At 39.7% G+C, this 25,574-nt stretch overlaps 1 protein-coding gene across 3 annotated transcripts in view; it reads left to right on the forward strand.

Annotated features, from left to right (window-relative positions):
• cntn5 (contactin 5) overlaps positions 1 to 25,574 on the forward strand; it is a 100,217-nt gene that overhangs the window by 21,906 nt on the left and 52,737 nt on the right. For all 3 annotated transcript variants that reach the window (XM_084019487.1, XM_084019488.1, XM_084019489.1), the window contains exons 2-5: positions 7,696 to 7,814; positions 19,262 to 19,468; positions 24,295 to 24,418; positions 24,519 to 24,694. In XM_084019487.1, coding sequence (XP_083875613.1) covers positions 7,760 to 7,814; positions 19,262 to 19,468; positions 24,295 to 24,418; positions 24,519 to 24,694 — 562 coding nt within the window. In that variant the 5' untranslated portion in view covers positions 7,696 to 7,759. The remainder of the gene's footprint in view (positions 1 to 7,695; positions 7,815 to 19,261; positions 19,469 to 24,294; positions 24,419 to 24,518; positions 24,695 to 25,574) is intronic.

The following is a 25,574-nucleotide window of genomic DNA, read 5'->3' on the forward strand; positions in this document are numbered from 1 at the left end:
GTTTCTAATGTGGTTCCAAACAGGTGCTTTCCCCTTGTGCATCCGTTTTGTGTCTCCATCACGAGCAGCCGTGACTGTCAGTTGCTGATTGAGTAGACGTCACAAGGTAGCCCGAGGAACACCAAGTTCACTGCTGCATCTCATTGGCTCAATTTTGGCAGCTTGTCATTTGTTTAAAAGAGACTGCGTTTTTTCATTGAGAGAACATTACTTTCTTTTTCCTGACAGGATTTCTATGTGCGCTGCATCAGCCTCGGGTAGCCAGCTGGAAGCAGACGGTTTACCGCCATAGACCGTACATCGGAAGTGGTCGTAGTCATTGTGACATCACCCGTTGGTTTGTGGACAATGGGTTTGAAGCCTCGATTTTGGCCTCTTGGCCGTCGTGCTCTTAGAATATTTGCCACCATTGAACAGAAGAAACAGCAGAGAAGCTTCTGGTGTGAAACCATTAGCTAATTGCATTGGTAGCCATGGTAACAACACCATGGTACAGGCCTGTCAATCACAAGGTAGCCACGTCCTAAAGCATAGCCTGCTTTATTGTCTATTTTATTCTTACAATCCATAATGTACTAAATGAACATCATGCTGTACCGAAGAAGACTTGAAACTAGCATTTGAAACGATGAACCAATATTGATGACTGTAACCGTTATTGCTAGAAGCAGTAGTTGCATTTAATGGTATTTAATGGTGGAACAATGGAACACATGCACAACAAAGCAGGATGTGTAGATGTGCAGCAGCCAGGAACTGATATTAAACAATATGAACATTGACGTTACTCGCAGATTGGCTGTATTCACCACCTGCTACTTTGATCCCCTGATAGCTTTAAATATACTGACACATGCCTTTTCTAAGCAGACCCTTCTCCAAGATGGCTGACGAGTGAAGGAGGAGGAACTTCACCAACTGAATGTTAGTGTTGACAATGGGGAACTTATACACAAACTTCCTCAAATATAAATTTTTGTACTTTCCATTTAATTCTAGTTTTAAACCCTTTTTAATCTGGTTCAGATGTAATGCTGTTCACAGTGTACAACTATTGTCGAGGAAGGGAAGGGCTCTATTGAAGTTACTCGTCTACGGTCTTTACAAAAAACATATTTCCCCCTTTTTGTGTAATGACATGATTTAGCTAAAGGAAAAAATATGCCAATTTAACAAAGGCTTGTTTTGGTCAAAGGATTAATCCCCGTATTATCATGTTTTAACTTCATCCTCTTGCACTCGGATTAAAACCTCCAATGTGTGTAACAAGACTCATTCTAAAGAGCTTAGATTGTATGGGTTGAAATACAAAAAAACATCTTAAACCTAAAACAGGTTTTTTAAGTACACATTGAAAGCATTTATTTGTTATAATAATATATAATATTTTTTCTGAGAAATACTCAAGTAGATAGGACACATAAAAGTGTGCATTTTATCTCGACATTCTTTTCTTTAATTATTTTGCTTGTTTAATATTTATTCAAGGTGAAACTAGTTCATTACAATAACAATAAATACGATTATATAGTGCCGTTTTTAGTCTTCACACCACTCAAAGTGCTTTACATGCAAACGTTCCACCATTCACACCCACATTCATTCACAGATGGCAAAGATAACAAGCTGCCACCGTCATATCGAATGTAAATGCTCATCCACGCACATCGAAGGCGCAGACTTTGGAACAAATTTGGGGCTCAGTATCTTGGACACGTCGACATACGGACTGGGGGAGCTGGGAATCGAACCGCCCCCACAAATACACAAAATCGTTTTATTTTATGAATGACTTCTAATTACAAAAAAACAAATTATTTACAAATTGTAATTTTGACACATCACCATTTTTAAATGTTTGCACATATATTTCACATCACATCAAGCTCCCAGTTCCTATACAACAATAACTGCCATAGACCTGTGTGCTTCACCCTAGAAGGTTGCTCCTTTTCTTCACACTAGAACCAGGTCTGAATGTGAAGGAGGAAATTCACTCCAGCGACATGATAATCTGTTCAATTGCCCTAACATTTACAGATGAAAGTACATGAAAGGAAGGGGCTAGAGAAACCCTGTATTGTCCAGGACCAAGTGCTACTGTAAAGTGGAGCTTTGAAGTGGGTAAAGGTGGCTCTTCAAATGAACTCTGCTGCTCCACTGCCTTGTGGTGCCTCTTTGTTCTCTGCATCTAGAATATATGCAAACGTATAATTTTGTTTTACAATGTTGTAGGACGAATTACATACATACAGTATGTTTTACATCAGATTGTATTCAATCTACAAAAAGTCTGGTATTTATATTTTGTAGAGCAAATGATAATAGGGATTTGTACAAAATATCTGCAATGCACACCATGTCTTCACGTGTTCCTGTCACAATATCCACAAATCAGTGAGCAAACGTAGCAGATAGAAGTATAACTGAGAGCAGTAAAGTGCCATTCACTCACTGCCTTTTGCACATATTTTTAGGATGATTGCATTCAAATGGTTACTGAGGAGAAAGCAGATGTTTGCTTCTGCCACTGCCAGGTACTTGTGCTGCTGCTATTGGTACCATTACAGATGTTACTACTGTGATATCACTGTCATTACCACAACTGTAATCACTACTACCTCTGCCACTTATTATTGTCATTAGCGCAAATTACATGGTGGGCGTAAGCGCACGCACATCGTCATCTGAAGAAGAACCAAAAGCTAACGTGGTGTTACCGCCTGGTGTTATCATTTCACTTACTTCATGTAAGTGCCATCGTTGTAGAACACAACACATTAATTAAGATCCTACTTAAAAATCAACAATGCAACTCTTGACGGAGAAACGCCAAATTTCACAAAGGTAATTTCCTTTTGATACTTTTTGTCTACCTGTAATTACTGTAATTTAAGACTGTGTGTGTGTGTGTGTGTGTGCTCTGGAAGGTGCTTTGCTCTTCTTTAATGGCACTGATTACATTTCTAGTGTCATCCTTAGATGGACTTTCCCTCCATGATGTACTAAATGCAGGCCTATGCTAATTGGAACAGGTGACAAGGTGAGACGAGAGGGGGTGAAAACTATAATTACAATCAGGATCTTGGTATATCTGGGTATTGTCCGTCGTTGCTTTTCTATCTTTATGAAAAATTTAAAAAGGGGATAGATCTTTGTGCTCAAGCATTATTTGTTGGTTGGTTAATTTCCCAACAGAATGTGTTGATGCTGACAAACATACACGTAAATATGCTATGACTTTCACAGACTCACACTGCAGTGAGCAAATCATACAATCTTTATATGGCTGTCAGACGCATATAATTATGTCTTGTACTGTTTGAAAATGACACAATAATACAGCTACACATGGCTGATGAGGATAGCTACTGTGGTTATTAGGCGGTGTGAAACCTCTGCCTGGCAAATCATGTCTGCATTTGTTTCATGTGTAACGACCCTGTAGAAACGCAGGCGTGAAAGCCGTCAGCAGACCTTGTGGCACCCTGCACACTACCTTCATTAATAACCATCTGGCTGGGTTGTGATTGCATGGACAGCGATGTGGCAGTATCCAGCTCCAGAGCCAGCTGAAGTATATAGTACACGCCTGGCAAAGTTCCAGGATACTATAGAGTGTGCCGTTTTTTGAAGATGACTACATGAAAGACCAAAACAGTGCAGATTTCTGCTTTCAGGGAAAACATGAAAGTAATATTTTCTCTGATATGATTCCTCTCCTGGACAGGTTTCACTAAATCAAGTTTGCAGAACAGTCTGTGTCCATTAGTGACAAGGGTGGAGTGGCCACATGGTATATTTTAAAGGATATTCAAATTGGAATTTTTTTCTCTGTTTAATTGGTGGATATATCATGTATTTGGTGGGTTTATCATGTATTTGCTTTGCTTGTCATTTCCTGTCATTTAATTTCACATTTTGTTGGCAGGTGTTTCTGCATAATTGAGCCCATGTTTTCACGACGTTATGCTCAAAGTCTCTATGCTTTGTGTAGTTTTTCTCTCTCGTGGATCACAAAAAATTCCACCATTTTTTCCTCCTTTATGAATTAGATGGTTGGCTGGATAGTGAAAGCTGAGCCCACAAAGGACAAGTCTGGCAGAGTTCTGTGAGACACTGAGCAGTCAAGGAGGGTGAACTTTACATTGACTGAGTGCAGACCAACTTTATTTGATACACACAAGAGAGCATGCTCTCTGATACTGGACAGTAGACGAAAGGGATTCACAAACCTCCAGTAATGTAAGTCAGAGGTAACTTAGTATTCTCAAGATAATACATCTTCTCTGAACATTTTCATCTACATCATGACTTATCTTTTTTACAACTGATATGCTGTTGCAATTCAATGTGTTTTGTACCATTGCTACTTTTAAATATAACAGATTATTTGCTACCATTTTTTCTTTTTCTATTTTCTATTTAACCATAACAATGAGTATATGTTGATAGAACTGCTAATCTGGAGCTCATTCTTTCCCTTTCTCCTTGCTAAACTGTGAATCAGCTATTCCCATGCACATGCATCCTGACATGAAACCTCACACTACCAGTTGTACTGCCAGACTTAGCGGCTAAGCAGTGCAACTGAACAAACTGATTGTCTGTGCGTGATAAACATTGTTGATACAGTTGGATATTGCAACATGAAGAACTGCAATGAATGGACATTGCGATGAAGAACATTGAAAGGTCCCCTTTTATTTAGTTTGGACCCATAGAAGTGCATATCTGTTTTTCATGTATATTTAAGAATTCATGATGAAATTACTCATATTATTCACTTTTAGATCTGAAGCACATTATGATCCATTGATTGTGTTTGTACAGTACTTGTTAAGGCTAATTATAATTACACGAGTAATTGGAATTCCATTCTATACATCTCTAATTAGAATCCAATTATATATTATTTTATAATTAAACATATTTCCTAGTACAATATGTTGTTTTTTCATTGTATTGTAATCTCATATTGCCCCAAAAGGTTAATTTGCATAATGATATGACTAAAATGTTCCTGCGGGGGATGCCCCCTTCACCCCGCTACCTGGGTTTAGTTTCAGCTCTGTCATTTAATGTAATTGCCTGTCAAAACTGCACCTACCACGCAATCAATTTTGTTCTATCAGTTTTCCGCATATCGCTGTACTATGTACACAACATTCTTTTTCATCATACACTTGAATGTGGCCTTTTGGAGTTGTTTCGAAGTCTCACTCGAAAAATGCAACTTCTGATTTTCAGATGATGCCTTGTGTTCTGCATAAATACACTGCAGGTCAGAGATGGTAAAACAGAGGAGCTGCTGGTGGATTTCTGAAGGGAGAGACGTGCTTCTGAAGTTGTTCAGTCCAACATTTACCTCAGGGTTTGTTTGACGACAAGCTGACCTATGCAGCTAAGAATAGAGGACAGTGCTGAAAAGAAGGAACAGGGAAGGCTTGCTTTCCTGGGGTGACTTGTGTGTTTTAATGTATGCATCAGGCATCAGCTCATGCTCACAATAGTATGTGCTATTTTTATACTGCTGTGTGAAAGTGGAAGGTTATAGCGAGGTGAAGGAGGGTGAAAATATTTCCCAAAAAGAAGAGCAGTTTTCACCAGCCTGTGCCGACAGCTGTCTAGACGGCAGATCTTCAGCTATTTATTTCTTCGCATCGGTGAGCAAAGAGAGTGAAGAATAAGAAGTTTGTTAAATTATTTCCAGTTGTAGAGAAACGTTTTCAACTTACAGAGAAAAGTAGAAGAGAAGACGAACAACCTAAAAGACGGCAAAAACAGTTGGAAATGGATAACTGTATTTGTTTGACCATCTTTCTTCCCATCTCTTTAATTCTTAACTGTTTCTAAATAACAGATTCATTACTAAGCCACTAATTGCTCCACGTGTTCTCCTGCTGGTGCATTCTGGGAGGACGGAGAGCAAATGAGGTGAGGCAAAGACAAGGAGGCATAAATGATGAATGTGAGACGACTCCTGCTGGATGTGGACATGCTTCCCTCAACCTACAGGGCTGTCTGTGACACTGCATTAATGACCTAAATGAGAGACAGCTTAAATGATGATGATAGGGCCTCATAGTGAGATAAGAGAGGAATCGAAACAAAGAGAGGGAGCATACATTCAAAGCTGTTGACAAAGAGTCAAAGGAAGTACTGGTGTCTCCGTGGAGATGAATGGCACTAAAGGAGAATAACAAAGGCAGCATATCTTCCTCTCTGCATGCACATCAGCAGCGTATCCCATTAGAATTGTTTGCAAATATAATTCTATCAATAAGCCAAGTCATTCTCACCTAAATGCCAGTGTTTGGTATTGTGGTCAGGTTTTAATGCTGCTTTTATGAAGATGTTGTAGCTGTAAAATATCATGAAAGCCTTAAATTAAGCACTGGTTTGCATTTTTGTTGGGAAAGAATTGCCGTGTAGCATCTTGGTTCTCATCAGGCGCATCCCACAACATTCGCCTTCAAAACACAGGTCAAACTACGACCTCAGAAACGAGAAACCACTCTCCAGCCAAACCGAATAGACTAGTAGCTCTAGTGTTTGTGTAGCAAGTATATGAATGCATTTAGTGACGTATAATTATACATCTAACCCGGTTAGTGCTGTGGATTTCACAATTCAATTCATTTCATGAAGTGTGTCCCCAGCACACTACTTACATACAGTTATAGTATAGTGTGAACTTTGAAGAGCTGTGACTACAGTAATTAGAGAGACCCATGAATAGATTTGAACTTGCATTAACACCATGGCCTGTGTTTATATTATGTCATGATTTTCTTTGTACTATATACAGTGTGTTCTGTAATTAACATAAAAATACACATCTGCTCTGTTGACTGAAAGTTTCTCTATGTTTTTCCATCAATTACTGCAGAGGAAACAAAAACTGCTGTACCATGTGGAGCTGTGTAATGTACAGTGAGTTAACAAGTAGGGTTGGTCATGGAAAACCGGTTCTAAATGGGAGCCGTTTCTAAATTTTAGCCTGTGATTGGTTACTACAATTTAAACAAATATCACTTGTTCACATCCGTAGTGTGAGCTTCCACCGTCGTATCGACCTGCGAGAGTTGAATGGGTAGACTTATGGACTGTGGCATGTGTGGCTTTATGTTACTCTGAAAAATGCCGTCTCGGCAGCACCGTGCAACGCCTGTGCTGAACTAATTTAGTTGAAGGGAGGATGCACTGCTAACATGTCTAAACACCTTTGCCTTCATGGTGTGCAAATCAGCGAGTGTACCGTGTTTGATGTGTTGCACCGATCTCCCGCTCCTGCCTCGCCCTCCACCGTCTTTACTCCACTGCATGATTTAATGTTTTTTTTAATATCTGTTTATCTTTTATAAACAGATAAAATGTTCTTGTGAAATAAATAAGTGAACTGTTTTCACTCTGTCTTCAATCTATGAGAGAACTGGAATCGAAAAGCAGCATCGGAATCGGAATCGTTTCAATCCAAACGATGCCCAAACCTTGTGACTCACAAGAAGAAGTCGAACCTTATTATTTTACATTAAATAATCATTTCTCACCCATCCCGTATTGATGCTAAATGCAGTGAGATCGGCTTGGTGATTTTGGTTGACACTTTTCGAGGTCTACTCTGTGCTGCTATGTGAAAACCACATGTTTATACTCTGGCCTCTGATGTTTTTTTCCCCCTTCTGTTTGTAGGCACAGCTTTAATGAAGAAGCAGACCTGCTAACATTCTTGCAGAAGGGATCCTCTTCAACAAGTATGGGGTCACCATGGAAACCATTTCTCATCCTGTCTGTTATCAGTGGCCTTTCAGGTAAGAAATCCAAGCGGGGGTGTTGAGAGAGATGATGATAAGAAATAGTTAGGAATTAATCTTCTTAATCCCTGTCGTTACAAGCGTTTGTCCATTACACTTTGATGCCATGGGGAGAGTGTATCTCAGCTGGGTGTCTTTTACCACTTACTGTAGATATGTGTCAGGGGTTTCCGCACCGTTTCAGCAAAGGCTTCATTAAGATAAACAGCAGGTGTTCTCAGAAGAACCATCACCCACTCATCACAATACAGCTGTAGTTTCACAGTCCTAATTATTTGCTTGACATCAATTTAATAGCAGGGTGGATTAGCCTGACAATACCATTTTACTTTATAAGTATCCTCTGTTAATGCCTCAGTGGCCTAGTAGGAATCGAAACCTGAGCAGGTTTACCAGCACTTTTCTGGCAGAATATGTTACCGGTGTGATTAGCAGTAAATTCACAAATGTAAGTTCTAAAGTGTGTGTCCCCATTGGTCAGACTAGAGCTATGTGTTTGCTGCTCTAATGGATTCCGCCCTTTTAAAGGCTCTTTCAACCCACCAGAGGACGGTTCATGCTCTCTGGGGGTCAAACAGCCAGCGCTGACCTCACTCATCTGCTCATTTAACCATACTATTAAATGGAAATGACCGTTTCTTCACTTGCCTGTTTTGGAGGGAGAAATGCTGGAAGTGCCCCACTACAATAAGGTTAACAAGGTCCTACCTTCCTATACCTAACATGGAAGTGTTTTGAAAGGTGACATTTTGCATGCCACAGGTTTAAGCCCTGCCGTGGTGTGTCCATGTCATGGGAAGCATCACCTTTTCTTTTAAAGGGCAAAACCAGTATGAAGTAAAACTCAGGTTATTCACTGTAACATTGTCACACAGCTGCTCTGTCAACCAGTAACTTTGATCACGCTGGTTTTCAAAGGACTATTTCTGTAGGCCATAATGTGGATATTGCAGTGATCCATTTCATTCGTCTTATTATCATTGGCATTTCAAAATGTAATAATTATTTTCTCCACGAATGCTTTAAAGGAAAACACGTTATGCCTTTGATTGGTGCGTTTCATCAAAGACGGTGCAAATGCATATTTTTAAGGATGATCCGAATGTTTTGAAGCTTCAGCTGGTAATCAACATCCAATCATGACTCGAATGCAGTGTTTGGTTTTTAAATATGGGCTTTACCTCAAAAATCCCAAATAGCTCATGGAATAAGGAATATTAATAGCACATTAACCATTAATTATTATGAATTATTCTCAAAAGGATAGAACTGTTTGTTGTGTGTGCAGAGGAGATGGACAGACAGACAGTCTCAATACAGCCATGCTTTTTATTTTATATGTTGGCTTCAGCGACAGTCTATTTATTTATCCATTTTTTATAGGCCAGCAAATGATCATATCCGTTTTTATCGGCTATCTCTGCTGTTTCTTTGATGCGATTATTGCAGAGTTTGTAGCTGTTTTCAGGATAAAGGAAAATTCACAGGGAGAAAAATTCTTCTTGACCTTGTGTGATACATTCTATGTATATATCTGACTGAGATGTGCTTCTTCTTCTGACTGACTGACACAATTGTATGTTGCGCCTCCACCCCTCCTTGGATATTCCTCACTGAAGCTGAACGTTTTTGTTGTTCACTGTTGTTGTTAACTGTTGCAGTTTGCACCATCGTGTAGAAGTAACTGGGTATGTTCTGGCAGGATCACAGTGTAGAAAAAAGGCAACAATGCAGTAAAAACAACAGCAAAGCAGTTTCATGGGGTGACACGTCTTTCAGCGCTGTAGTGTGATTCCTATTGTACTATATGTGTATGTGTATAGCCAGTATTCTTTTCTAAATATATGCTAAAGGGAAGACAGGCTAGTGGTTTTGTTTGCATAAGCACTTGGAATGTTGTAGTCATCTATCCATAAGCACTTTAAACACTTGCCTTTTAAAGTGTAAATCTTGCCTCCCCGTGGAGTTTGTGAAAGTGATTCAAGAGAAGCGAGGCGATGTGTAGCAGAAATGGTGAGTTACCTGAGGTTATCTTTAAAAGATATCTTCACCAGCAGCGGACCTCACCGACAAAACAAAGAGACTTATATCAGCGAAGAAAGTGCTTTATCAACCCTGCTGACACTGTTGTGCTCCATCTCCACCTTGTTTACTATTCTCCATTGTCATATCTTACGTATGTCACCCCTAGTTACAAGGTTCATCTGGCCCTTATAGATCCAGCAGAGAACAAGACAGGCGGTAGTCATATGCGTGCACTGGGCTGCCACACTCTCCGAGTTCCAAGATAACCACATTTCAAAGGATTTCAATTGTCTGAACAAAAAGTAAAATGAAAATGGTTTAGAACACATTATGTACAAGCATATTCAGTACAAGCCAATTAGATTTTAGAATGATACACAGACAATTTCGACTGCAGTGTAATTGCAAAGTTCAATCACTATTGAAACATTTTCAAACCGACAAAAGCACTGAAGAGATCTCTCAGAAATGTCACATCTGCTGTGGATGTCTCGATTTATGTGAGATAATAGCATCTTCCACAACTGCGTGGAAGTGAATGGAATGTGTGGAGTCTGGTCCGCCATTGTCTACTGTGGGACTGGACAACAAATACACCAACAGTCGTTCACCAAGTAGGGGGGGTTTAGCTCAGGAGGTAGAGCTGGCAACCGCAAGATTGCCGGTTCGATCCCCGGCTCCTCCTAGCTGAGTGCCTGGTGTCCCTGAGCAAGACACCTCACCCTAATTGCTCCTGACGAGCTGGCTGTTGCCCTGCGTGGTTGACTCCGCCGTCGGTGTGTGAATGTGTGAATGAATGGGTGAATGTCAGTCATAACTGTAAAGCACTTTGGATAAAAGCGCTATATAAATGAGGCCATTTGCCATTTTTGCCATTTACCAAGTATTTCAGTATATATCAGTATTTCATAACACAGTGTATTATTTATGTGTTTAAAGTTAAGGATCAGTCACCAGAAAGTTTGTGTCCAATGAACTCTATCCAACCTCCATTTCCACCCCCCATTTCCAACCTCATCATGCACGATAATCATCTGCTATTCATATTATTGTATGATCAAAATCGAAATGTACTTTTTTAGAAATGCTTAATAGAACATTTTATTTCAGCATTTTTAATCTAAGTGACTCTATGAGTATAGAAAAACACATAATACATACAGTTATACACGATACGGAGGTCATGGTCCTGTGCATGCAGTCGCACATAACCAAAGTCTGCAAGCTCGGCTTCCACCTGGAACCTATTCGCCGTAGACTGTTAGCAACATATGGTGAGATTAGCACAGCAAGCTAATTTGCGTGCGAGTCAACAAGACAAATGCCAGAGCTGAAAGCCAATTTTCATGTTCCTGGTCAACGTGGAGTTGCTTGAGACATGTCGCCTTTGCTCCACCATTTCTGTCTGTCTTTGAAATCTTCACTACTGCGTTTCAACTGAAACAATAACTTAGATGTACCGTTAAGCCCCCAAACTAAGTATTACATTGGGGGAAAAAACATTCCAAAAGAGCTAGCGTTCTTCCGTTTATCAATACTTTAACTAGTTTGTCAACTTTGTAAACAAGGACTCATGCAGTTAATTTGTTTCAGTTCAGTCAATTGTGTTCATTGATTTTTGATTTCAGGATTTGGTTCCGTGGTACCTTGGGTCCGCAAAATTTACTCTGATTGTTCATTACAGGTATCTCAGCCCTCTGATGCTATATTGACTCCTGTTGTCTTTCTGCTTTGCAAAATAATTGCCTCTCAATAGGAAGGCTCTTTCTCAAAGTTTTTATAGAGCTTTATTATGGGATTGATTTTTCTACCTTTTTATATTCCATACTTGTGTAGAGAGAACTATGTGACCGTGTATAGTTTTGTCACCACGATTGCCATTTAAGCTCGCCAAAGGTAGGATTTTCTGGAATCCAAACAATTAAAATATTGAAAGTTTCAGACAAACTTGTATTCAGACTTCTGTGTATCTGAATGGCATTTCAGGAAAGGACAGTGGAGTGCTGTTCATATTTTTACATTCAATCCAAAATGATTTTATGCAAATTCTTAAACTGCAAGTCATTAACCTTTCAGCAATGATGATGTCACAAAATATTGTCCATTGGATGAACCATTAATTATAGTCACACTGTTTTCACATTATCAAGCTGCATTTGCAAGGCCAAGATTACGGCAGTTTGTCTGCTGTTTCCAAGTATAATGGACAGAATACTCAGCCTAAGCTTTTAAGCATGCATACTCTATGTGTACCACATGCTTAATGGAAGCTGTTATTTCGATTAGGAATAAAACCCACGTCCTCCTTGAGGACTTGTTTCCCCCTCTTCACTTACAGGTGAAACTGTATGTATAATTAAGGCTGTGTGGCCGCTGCATGGACAAGGGTTGTGAGTTTTGATTTAACTAATCAATTTTTGGTCCTGAACATTGGGTGCTTTCAGTAACAATAAAACCTTTCCGGTGCAATAATTTCATTTTCATTTGATGGGAAATTGTACATGAAATTTGAGAAATGCATTGTAATGTGGACCACATTCATGAACATTATCATTATCCCATTTTGTCCATTTCTACCATTCTGTGAATGTGAGCGTAAATGGTTGTCTGTCTCTATGTGTCAGCCCTGTGATTGTGACTGGGACCCGTCCAGGGTTTGCCAGACTCAGCTGGGATCGGTTCAAGTCCCCCTACAACCTTGAGTAGGATAAGCGGTTACAGATAATGGATGGACTCTCGGTGGACTTTGACCAGCTCTCTCGTTTCACCATCCATCCACAAGCTAACAGCTGAACATAACCTTATCAATAAGTGAAATCACATGAGTAGAATAGGTGTTGCACATTTTGATGTGATTATGGAATTGTTGAATGCTCAGGAGCACAAATAAAACTTAAAAAAGTTGCGGTTTTCATAAAGCAGTGCTTTGAGATCACAACTGTCAAAACATGTCATATTTTAGTAGGAGTGCCACACTTCAAACTGGTTTTCAATATTTTCAGCAGCAGGAGCCATGAGGAGCTCCTCCCAGGGGTGTGATGCAGTCTTTGTCTATTATGGTACTTGTGACATGATGGCTTGTGTAATGGATTATTGACCTACTGTTGTCCCTGAATATTCTGAAAACGCTCACTTTGAAGACAACAGTTCTCTTGTTCTATTTTATTTCCCTCTGTACCTGTCTCTGCTGCCTAGTCCTTATTCATCCCATAGCTATTCCATTCATGCAGCAGCAGAGAGGGCAGCACAATTAGATTCCTCTCAAGTTTAAGAGTGGGCTGGGCGGGCATCATATCGGGGGCCATTTTATTTCCTCCCCCCAGTCTGCCTCTGATTGAAATACAATGTCGCTTGGAGTGTTAAGGGGAGAATTGTAATTCAAATGTTCCTCAGCTAACTCTGGGGTATCTCAATATTAAATGTGGGTTGCAGGGAATAGAGATGTGAGGCGCTGTATAACTGATGCATGAAGTCATTTTCATCAAGGGCAAAAGAGTCATGGACTAGAACTGTGGTTGCATATGGGGAAATGGATGAATATTTGCATTCCCTACACATAGAGTGGGACTATGCAATGAATACATTGCTGTGATTGTATACTGAAAAATAAACATTGAAATATGGAGATTTGTTAGAAGTTACTCCGACGCAGCAGAAGGCTCACCGCAATTCCCAACGTCCCATCATCCCACAAAAGCCCAATAACATAATCAGTGCCTTAAACAATAATATGTGGTTGCAACTGTGCAGGTTATCGTCTTTGTGTGTGCAAATGCACAAACTTGAGGATCTATTTTTGAGTCCCACCATCAGGGACTAATGGACTTTCTCCAACTGGCAGGAGAACCCGAGTTGTCTGACAGCCTCTCTTACACTCACAACTTGAGCCCAGGAAATTATGAAAAAAGAAAAAAAGGTTGTGAATGTTGGTTCCTGTAAACAAGAGAAGTTGGATTCAAACTTCAAGTCTTGGCAGTTGAGCATATTTTGTGTGTACAATGATCAGCAGTATAATCAGTACCCGGGGATGGAGTCTTACTGTCATGCGCCACATAGCCTGAAGCCCAAATACAAAAGTTTGTTGTCATTTGCTTAATATTTTAGATACAGAACAATGTGATTTAACATCATGTCACTGTAGATTGCGTTGTACCTCCAATATGGGCGTTAAATAAGGAAAAAAAGTATGTCAACATAATAATGTAATTCACTGTGGTTTCAGCGTTAATCTGGCAAGGTTGAACCAGCTCATACAGTCTCCATAGTACACCGAGGATCAGGAAAAAGACAGGGATTTAGTCAGTAGTCCGCCGTGATAGGAGGTGAGGTGAGGTTGCATATGATGTATGGATTGTTCAATCTGTAATGATATTCCGCTGAATAAATGGTCTCAAGCATAATCAGCTTCAGTCAATATAATCTCCCTGTGAAGGTCTTCATTAATCTTACAGGCTATGGCTAATCATGTCTGTCTACTTGAGTCCCCATGAGCGTCTCACGTACTTACTGTATGTTATTCTAATTACATTTCCGTCGTCCAGAGGCTGCAGACAAGCCCAAGACCCACAGTGTCTCCTGCGCTGGACCAACCCAGTGACTAAGCACCAAGTAGATCAGGGCTCAACATTAACCGTAGCCAGGTTGCCATACATGACTTAGTCCTTATTCTTTAATTCCTTGATTCACGGCTATTGCTGATGTGGACGGCAATGAACAATTATAATTAATGGATTTAATTTGTGTTGATCTTTAAGTCATTTTATAACACACTGAATGTGTTAAATGTGCGAGCACATTGTGTTAAAAGCAACACAAACTGCGTTGTACTTGATTAAACACGCCGGTGTGTTAATAATTAACACATAACGTATTCTTTTTAACACTGTTGTCTGTTTCGAGAGTTTCACAAGGGAACAGGAAAGTATGGCTTTCTTTTTTCAAGTGTGAAATGGCTCTCATCTGCTTTAGTGATGTTATCACGATGGCGATGTTAAGACCTGAAGCGATCACTGATGGCATTGTTCTCCAGCTCCCTAAAATGCAGCAGGTGCAGCCTTTTCAAAAACAGTGATTTTGGACCCTCGAAAGATAGGGATCAATGGGATCTGCAAGGGTCAGTGCTTTTATCAGATGAAGGTTACAGCTGACTGGAGCCTGTCGACTTCAATAGCCACACAAACAAAAAAATACTTATTTTAAGTATTTAAGCTTTTGTATTCGTGAGGATTTAGCAACAGTCTGCACTTTCACTTGACAGAACAATATGCAACATGTGTAGCCTCTCATTGACAGACTGGATGAACAGTGCTCTGCCCCTGGTGCCTCCTCAATGTTTTAACCTTCTCTATAGTCTGCTTGTTTGGTAATACTACTGAGGCACACAAAAAGGAAAACTGTAACAACGGCCAGCAAACTGTAAAGGAGTATCCTACCAAGCATGACATGCATCTACAGAGTCAGAGTGATGAAGAAGGCAAACAATATTGTGACCAGAGGCCCGCCGCTGCCTCCTCATTTAAATAGTGTCCTCTGGGTAGTATTGCCCCATCTATTCACCTCATATATGTATTTATTTATGTATGTATTTATGGCTTGTGGGACAAATGAGTCACTGGATCTCCAGACGGGGTTAACGACACCACAGTTGAATTTCAGCCTGCGTGCACTTTTTTTTTTTTCAGAACAAAAGTGTTGAAACAGAGCAGCTGATGTTGGGAGGGACAGCGATAAATAAGCGGACTGTCGAGTGTTTCAGTGCCGCCACTCAACTCCGTTCACATGGAGAGTGTGTGTGCAAAGCTCCGCCCTCGAGTGAAACGCAGGGATCAAAGGAGAGGAGAGAGAGGAGAGAAACGAGCTCGACAGCAAATGACGGCAAAACACAGTTGAAGACTCGCACTGAGCTAAACTCCCAATTATGTTCTGGTCCTTCCCATCCGCATTGCGATTGCAAAGTTCCACATCTAATCACATCACAGAACATTAAAACTCGGCACAAACGCTTTGATTACCCACAGTTATCAATAGTCCTGTGGAATTCTTTATGGTTCTGGTCTAAATCTGCAGTGAGGGGTTGCTTTAACGCTAGTATTGCTGGTGGGTTTGTGTGATATCACTGCTCCTTGTCCAGTATTGCTTTAGGCTGGGCATGAAGGTTTCATTTTGATTCACGGTGCTGTGACTCACTGAGAAAATGATTTGTATTGTTACATGTCAATCTTTGCTTTTTGTTATTATACATTATGACCGCATTCAACCCATTCTCAGTAATTGTCTCTATATTATGATTTATGACGATGACAGAAGGATGCTAACTGGCATGTTAGCGTCTCGATATTGAATGGAATACTGTAAGTGAAACTAGCCTTTTTGCCCTGACAGTATTTTCAACCTCGACTAAATAAAGCCAGCGTAGCTGTCATCTTTGAATAGGATCATCGTATGTGATAACAGGATGTTTCCTTGACGTCACTGGCTGCTTTTCTCAACCAAACTGCAATTGTTAGAGAGATGCTGAGTTCTGCTGTCATAAATAAAGGTACAGCAAAAACTAGAAGCCTAACGTCCAGTCTGCTGCTGCTGACAGTTCGATTCAGAACTCTGCTGTCATTTAAAATATGTTTTCAGTGTGGGAAAAAAGTATGATTAGTGGGACAATAAAGAGTTAATAATTTAACATGATTAATCATCAATTAATCCTCATATGATGGACGTAAAATATGATATGGCCGGGGAAAAACTGGCTAAACAGAATTGCTCAAGCAGTCAGTGGACATTGGAACAGAATTATAACACATTGCTAAAATTGCACAAAAAAAATAAAATAATAAATACAACAATGTTTGTAATGCAAAAAGTAAACACGCACAGATTAATTAAACATATCCAAAAATGAGAACAATAACTAGAATAAACGGACATTAAACCTGGTAATTTTGAATCAAAACATGGCTTTTGAGAAATTATGTAGATTACTGAATACAGCAACTAATTAAATATTAAGAAACCAATTGTTCAGCAAAACCATTGTTCAGCATCTTTAAAGCTGATATAGCTACATTTTTTCGATTAAAGTGGCATTGCCATTCACCCAAGGGGTAAAACAGAGAAGTACTCTTCCTACACTTACATATGTTGTTGTTTTATTACTTTTCCAGCTGTCAAGGGAAATAGTGAAAGGCTCTGCATTGTTGAGCTAACGAAGTGTTGGCATCAGCAGTGAGGATGTGGTGCACGCCTCAACTGAGCTGATTGCCAGCAAGATAAATGGTTTAACTGGCTGCCAACCAGCTGCTAATTGCTTTGTCTATCAATTTTCAAACTCACAATACCTTTAACTTCAAACGGAGTTCCATATTTTGCATCTCCTCATAATATGCAGTACAGTAATTTCACACTCTCCATTTTTGCAACTGACAAGTCCCCAAGGGCACATAATTATTCCTCAGTTTTATTCAGTTCTTTTATAGCACTTTATCATGTACTGCAAAACACTTCTATCCTCCTTCCTTGCTTCATCCTCCAGATTAGACTTTTGCTAAGCTTCAAGCATCTCTCCTTTAAGGATTATATCTGAACAGGAATGGCTCCACATCATTTGTGTGAGCTGTATTGGAAAATATGTATTGATGATCAGCTGTCGTGGGTGAACTAATTGTGTGTGGCATGTTGAGTAGGTACATTTAGAGTAGCATCAAAGAACACACTGGCATATCACCCTACATACATTTGATCCCATTTAAATGTTAGTAGAAGAATAGAGTGACATTGATGATTTGTGAAGTCTACATTACAGAGACGATATCATTCTGAACCTCCGTGGACTCAATTTAAGACTTTGATGACAGAGATTTTCAGAAGATGTGAAGTCTCTGTTGTACTTTGTGAGAAATGCATGTTTTCATCTAAACCATTGTAAGGGCCTCGCAATCCCGAGTCCCTCTAATGGCGACTCGATGCTCCGGAGAAACAACTGAAAAACTACTCGGAAGTCAAAGGGGAAAGACTCCAAGCATCGTTCTGGAAATACAGAGTAAAGACGTGTTCACATAAGGGTATTTATTGATAATTTATTTTTAACAGGTGTCTTGGTGGTGATTTGGTAAATTATAATCCCATTGAGAGAAGTTTAAAGATTAATTGATATAGGCTCACCGAGGTTTAAGAGCTTGAACACCTTGTTGCTTGGATGTGTGATTATTCAGCGCGCAACCGTTTGCACATACAGCCAAAAATCTGTCAAGTGCGACTAAACGTTTCCATTGGTCGCACGGGTAACGCCCGACATTTAGCAGGTGTGTGTTTGTGCATCTGTACTCCACCTCAACCTAAAAGCATTCAAAATGAAGACCACCATTGATTGTTCTGTCGTCAAGAAAAATGTTGGCGGTAGCCGCTCCACCACCTCTCTCCCCGCTAAGATGCTTAATCCTGACCAGAGGCTCTGGATTCATTCCAGAAGGAGGGAGGGGGGACCGAGCGTTTGTGAATTCAATAACATGAGAAGAAGTTCACCGTTAATGTTTTCTCGCCAACAGCTGATCTGCTCCGAGCGTCATCACTCTCTCTCCCTGTGGCTCAACCATGCACTCGCTACCCACACACACTACGCTACCCTCAAACCAGCACAATACATAAACATGTGGAACGCACTTGAACCCGGCCTAAGCCAGTTCTACACGGCATTACTGCGAACATCAAAGCTTGGCATGTTGTGGCATTTTACATTTCGGTTTGGACCGCCTATTCCGGCCCCCTTCTGACCCAAAATTGTTGGATGAGAGATGAGTGACCTCATCTGACACCATTTATCTCCACCTTTTATTCCTGTTGACAATCATTTGTGTAATGGGTTAAGAAGGTACGAATGTGTATAGAAACTGACACAAATGCTAAAACTTAAAGGGTGTTACCATGGCGTGTACATTTTTGAGAGAACCAAATAAAAAAAAATAACCCTTAATAAAAATGCCCCTTAAATACACAACTGATACTGTTGTAATGTTTAACATGCATTTGCTGCAGGCAGTAGGACATGCATTAGAGGGTTTTCCACCCATCAGAGCTGTGACACCTCCTCATCTTGCTGACTCCACTCTTTGTTTCTGTTCAGCAAGATTCCCGCCTTGTAAAATGCTACTTTGTTGCTAATTGTTCCTCATACGGTAGTATAAAACCGGTTGACGCTCATCAGTTTCACAAAGGAGGAGGATAGTACAGAGAATAGTTCTACCAATTAAAGAGACATTTGCATAATTCGGATTTAAGATACTTTTCCAATATTTTTCGAAAACACCTTTCTTTGGGCTGCTCTGTGAGGAGTAAAGAACTCAAAATCACGACTATTGACAGACAGGTGTTATGTGTAATAACAGACCAACGTGATACATTTGCTGATGTAACTTCACCTTTTCTTCCAGACTTTGCCAGAGCTGTTGCAGCACGGCCGATATCATATGCAGCAGTATTAAGAATGAAACCGGACAGCTCGTCAGTGCTCAACTCGCGCAGCAGACCCCGACAACACCACAGTGGTGGGCCGGCGACTCCTGACTGGCCTGCTTTCTCCAGTCATCCCCTGTCAGCCCTGAGCCTGTTCACCTCTCAGGAGGACTACAGGAGTGAAGGTAAAACTAATGGTGCAGTCAAACCAACAGTTCGTTTGCCCTTGTTTGGGCCAAAATGGAAAAGTTTAGCTTTTTGGTTTATTTGACGTTCACACAAACTGTACATAGGTCAAATAACCTCACAAATAGCTAACTAATACAGGGTTTTTCCTGCATAGAGAATTCAACAAATTTCCGTAAGCTCTCAACAATCTGATGTTTTCATGGAAAACCCTATTTTCCATAAAGGATCGACGGGTTTCTGTCATTTGTAACAAGACAGATTTTCGCAGTGGCGCTGGCACTGTATTGTAATTAGCCCAGTGCAGCTGGAATGGTGCTTCTAAAACAGCCAAACAGGAAGAAAAGAGCTGTCTGTTTTTGTCTGGATCACAGCAAAGCAGGCACGTTTCCCTGGGTAAGACACCAAACACAGCCAAAAAAAACCAAACAAATCACTGAAAAAAATATTTCTAAAACCAAACTTTTTTTCTGACCCCTTTTTCTCAAATTCAGCTAAATTACATTTTATTAATTCAGCCCAATATCACTAAACGGCTCTAAAATCACAGACGGCTCTAAAATCTGTACATACAATATCCTTTTCCCCCGGACCCTGGCGTTGGATATTCACCTGCTGACGTGTCCATTAGTCAATGTTTATGAATGATATTCAGAGCATTAATATAGCAGCAAATCATGTTTGCCTATATTGCTGTTGTTTGCACTGTAGCTGTTAGCAACATTAGCTCAGCCGTCACCATGTTGAGAGCCATGTGGAGGCAAAAGATTTGCTCTGAGGATCCAATTTAGTATCTTTAAGAAAACTGGAACAGCTGAATATAATCATCAGTAAAGAGCTGTTCGGTTTATTATCCCAACTGTCAAATGTCAGCGTCTGCCTCCTTCCTGCCTCCATGAGTGCTTTGCAGTTGCGTGTCATTTCCTGTCATTATTCCCGGATTACATGGTGAGCTCTGACCGACTGCATTGTTGTCACACGCAGGACTGAAACCTGAGATTTCAGGTCGTTTTAGCGCAAGTGTCACCGAGTTCAGATGACATTGTTCTCATCTGTCAAAATGGACCAATTTAAAAAGAAAAGAAAAACACTCCCCAAAAAGTATTGGTGTGACTCTGCTCTCTGCCAACTGCCATCTCCAGTCTCACGTTGTGTTTGCACACTTCCTGCCTGTTTACATTCGGTCTGGAAATGAATCTCACCTATCCATCATCAGTGTGCGTGGTCTACAGTGACCAGGGCCGTGCCCTTTGCAGAATTGGAGTGGGATTATGGCAATATCCAGCTCTCTGTCTGTTCCTGTCAGTATGGAAACTATAGACATGATGGATATCTTTGTCAAAAGGGAAAATTGAATATCCCAAACACAGCATGGAAGCGCACTGTCGTAAATCCACATGGGTCACTTTCTTCCATCCTGTATTACAGTATGAATAATTCTAGAGGATATAATGACACATAGATGCTTTACAATATGATTCATCACATCATAAAGTAGCTGCTGAATAGGCAGAATGGATGTGAGGAGACATTAAAAACAGGCAGAAAATACGGATCACAAAAAAACGTTTTGTAATTTTCTTTTTCGGTTTCAGTCTTTCCCTATTCCTCCGGTTGAAGCTCCCTGCACGTCTGTTTTACTTTCTGACAGCATCATCACTATATAGCAATGAAATGACTTACATCTCTGTAACCAAGGTGAGAGTAATGTCTCTCCATTGTCAGTGGTGACACGAGCATTATACCAATGCACTGGATTGATGTCAGAGGATGAAATGAATGCCAAAAAGTAAGAGACCTTTGGTGCCTTAAAGGGGATGCTGGTTTTTTGTGTGCCTGTGATTGGCAGATGGTCATGGCACTTGAAGTGGAATGATTTCTGCTTGTATGTTTTGTATTTTATATATCAACATAGATCATTTCTCCTTATTAAAATCTCTTTTTTTCTCCCATCCACCCTCTCCAACTTTTTTCTTATGGTCACAAAATGTGTTACAGGTGGTCACAAGCAATAATTAAGCAATAATTAAGCAATTAACTGTCCTAAAAAAACCCCGAAATGAACGAGTCACTTTGATGCTCCTATTTATTGGATGTTTGGACACCTCCAAATGCGTCGTCAGGCTCATACGGCAGTAACTTCTCAAGGGAAATACGATACCCGTGCTTCAATTGTCCATTCATGAACTATTTTAAAATTATAGATATTATCATTATTATAATAGTTATTTTCACGTGTCACCTGGAGCAGAAGGAAAGTGTTTTTCTATGTCAGAATACAGATGATATTCGTTTTGTCATTTTGGCTTTGTGCTCCTGCACACTGGATTTAAACTGAAATGATAACTTTCGGGTTAAACTGCCAACGTTCAGCCTTTATTCCAGGGTATTTACATTCCCAACATTGTGGGAACTGTCCTCATTTTTACACTTCATCTCCCGATTTTAGGTGAACGAAATTAATTGGAAAATGTGACAAAAAGTGGAATTGGAAGTCATCATATTTAATGATACATACGGTAATGCAGTCTGCCGTTAATGGCTGCCAGTCAGCTGTGACCCATACACACGAGCAGACGTTTGGTATCTTCTCTGCTGCGAGTAGATTAACTCACAATCTATTGTTTCATTTGAAATAGAAACTATTTCATCATCACCATGGCCCCGCTCCACAAGTTAAACAGGGACAGATGGAGCTTCCTGTTGAATGTATGTACTTGTACTGTATGGATGGATAGACAGAGAGCTGTGTACATAAATGTACTAGATAAATAAATGCGTGCGCTAAATTGCTGTGCTTCATATCCACTACAACTTAATATTTGATCAATTTCCTCCACTGATTGGGGGTATTATTTCAAATGCTTTTTTATTTCCCTGCAGAGCAGTAAATCACTGACAGAGGGTTGTTGGGATTCTACATACGCTGAGAGAAAAAAAGAAGCTATGATTCATCTTGTCATCAGCTCATTCTTAAATAATGAGAAGTACTCAAGAATGGTGACTTGCATTGTTGCATTATTTATTTACCAGATCAAATGCCAAACAAACCTAAATGGTGTCTCTTAACAATCCACATGAATATCTTTGTACTGTAGGAAAGTCAGCTGCTGCATTGTGCCGTCACAAAGAGCACCTCATCAACTGTCTGTTTACAGGGATTATTTTCTTCATAAATCAATGATCTCATAGGGAAATAATATTCCTGAAGAACACAAGTGTTCTTCTTGTTTTTTGTGGAGCCAGACATTCTGAGGTGCAATGTAGTGTAGCAAGGCTTCTATAATCAGTGCATCACTTCTGTGTTAACAGAAGGCTAGCTCAAAGAGAGGAGCACTGTGAAGGAAGAGAGGAGAATTACAGTGAGGGGCTGTAAGGAGAGAATCTTACACAAGATCCACTTTAAAATCACCAATCGGAGCACCTTAGATCAAGAGACAGCATGGTTTAGGGTTAGACACATTTAAATATTTAAATATAAATATTTAAATGTTTTGAAATAACATTTAAAGCTACTCAACATAATATGATGTTATGAATAAATGTGGAGATAATAAAAGTGTAAATTGGAAGAAATTGCAAAATATCTGTATTGGTCTCTTTTCATGGCTGAAGGATTGCAATGTAAATGTAAATCTGTATAAAATATTTGTTTCTGTGCAATCATTTGCACTGTTTGACCACCAATAGCACACTTATAGTAATTAAAAAAAATTGGAGTACATTAAAAAAGAATGTAATAAATAATATATATATATGTATTTGAATGTTTAATCTTGGTGAAAACACTGCCATTAAAGCCTATTTTATACGGTTGCTCTGACTCCAACTCCGACTACTCCACTGTTTATGGCCTCGGCAACACTACAAACTCCTGATGTATCGCACCCTTTTCCCATCCGTGCTCCCCCGAGAAGCGCCGCACCCTTCCAGCCACAAAAACAACTAAAGTGTCAGGCAGCACTCCGATTCACAAACGATGGTGGATTGCACCCTCTGTCTTAGATGACAGATCATCAGTGCTCCAAATGTCAGATTGCTTTTTGAAATTTGCACTATGCTATGACATGAATGCTATTAGTAATATCATATTAACACCCAAAGATAAGAGCCACTTAAAGGGCATTTTAACCACGGGCTTGGTTTATTTCTTGTAACTTTGATTTCAGAGCTTGTTATCAAAATAAATATAGGCCTGCCACAGACTATTAGAGGGGATAGTGAACGATGTTGATGTGAATGACTGCTAAAAAATGAACAGATTGGGTTGTTGTAACTTCCCGAATTTTCGGTCATAATTATCCTTTCAAAGGATGGAAATATTTGAGCGAGAAAAGGCGATACAGAGTATGTTGGTACAGGTGTACTAACAGGATGTCACTAATGTCACTTAATTACTGTCTTACTACTGTTTGAACATATGGGCTTTCATTTAAAATGTGTATTTGGGTCATAGTGGGAAAGAAACCACGGAGACGGCAGGTGTGAAATATTACTGCTCATGTTAACAGCGTTGTTGGCAGCTCAAGGTAGACAACCCGAGTCCAACATCTGTAAAAGTTATTGGATGATGATGTTTTATGTTGAGCTTAATGGTGTGAATCATGTCTAACCAGGTTAACTGTATCATCACTTCATTATTATTAGTACGTTATTATTTCTAGACTCTTCTAGACTTTGAGGATTAGTAAAATGGTTAATAATGGGCTGGTGGGTTGGTGGGATAATAGAAAAAGTAATTGGACGTTAGGACTGAGTGGCGCTCACAATATCATGAATCCAATCATCCTTGTCTTCATCTCTCTCTTTTTTTTTTTCTTCGTAGAAAGTGAAGAGTTTGGGCCTGTTTTTATCCATGAGCCAGACGACGTTGTTTTTCCTTTGGATTCTGATGAAAAGAAAGTGATGATGCACTGTGAAGCACGAGGGAATCCACCACCCACATACAGGTGTGACATATGTCTCCTAATTGTGATCCTATTCACAGCTCATTAGTGTGTCATTCATCACAAATGCATTACACTCTCCTATTCTTCTTCTGTTTTTCAGTTGGTACATCAATGGGACGGAAGTGGATGCGGAGGCAGACTATCGCTACAGCTTCATTGATGGAAACCTAATTATCAGCAATGCAAGTGAGATCACTGACTATGGGAAGTACCAGTGTAAAGCAAGGAACAGCTTCGGGACCGTCCTCGGTCGAGAAGCTCTACTGCAGTTTGCATGTGAGTAAACTTTTAAAAGTTATACATACACAAGGTCTCATAATATATTTGATAAATATATACTATATATACTACTCTGCATACTGTACAGGAGAGTGTCAGACAGTTAATCTTTTTGTGTGATTAATTTGCATATCAATATAATATAACTGTTGTATTTGCCATTCATATTTTCACATTTCATATTAATATTATGTGGCTAAAAGGTGAAATTTTTGTATTTGGAACAAAGCAGATTGTGTTGTTGTTTTTTTTTATAATGCAATCACATTTGGTGGAACAGACATATTCAAAATATACATATACTTTATTAATCCTTTCAACCTCAACGAAGGCGATGCATACTAAATCCAATTCTTCCGTTTCACAATAAAAGCCCTAGATATACACTATGTAACTGTTTGAATCTCAGAGTTCAATACTCAAATTCCCTAAGACTATTCCTAAACGCAAACCCAATAAAGTAGCTAGGCTATACAACATTTTACTAACAGACTGACAGATGCTGCTCTGGGTCGACAGGATAGTAGGTCCTCTGCCTGCATCAATCTATTCAAATCTTTTATTGGAAAAAGTCTTGCAAAATTTACAAAATTCCCATCGCTGCGGGTGTGAATAGTTTTGATGGGAAATGTTCGCGGGCAAATATTTCACATTTTCGTGTTGTTTATTCGTCACACCGCCAGTGTGTTAAGGCCTTTAGGGGGGTGAAGAACATGCTTCTCATATGAAACAAATAATTAGCTGCAAGCTCTTTGTCTCTGTGAGTTAAAATAAACCTGTTTGGTTCCAGGGGTAAATAAACACTTCAGTGTCTACAGTAAGGTTTTGTTGCTGAGTTTAGATTCCAGTGGGAACCGTTGCACTGCTTACAGGGTAT

Source organism: Eutrigla gurnardus (assembly GCF_963514095.1).
Source record: "Eutrigla gurnardus genome assembly, chromosome: 10".
NCBI classification, from domain to species: Eukaryota; Metazoa; Chordata; class Actinopteri; order Perciformes; family Triglidae; genus Eutrigla; species Eutrigla gurnardus.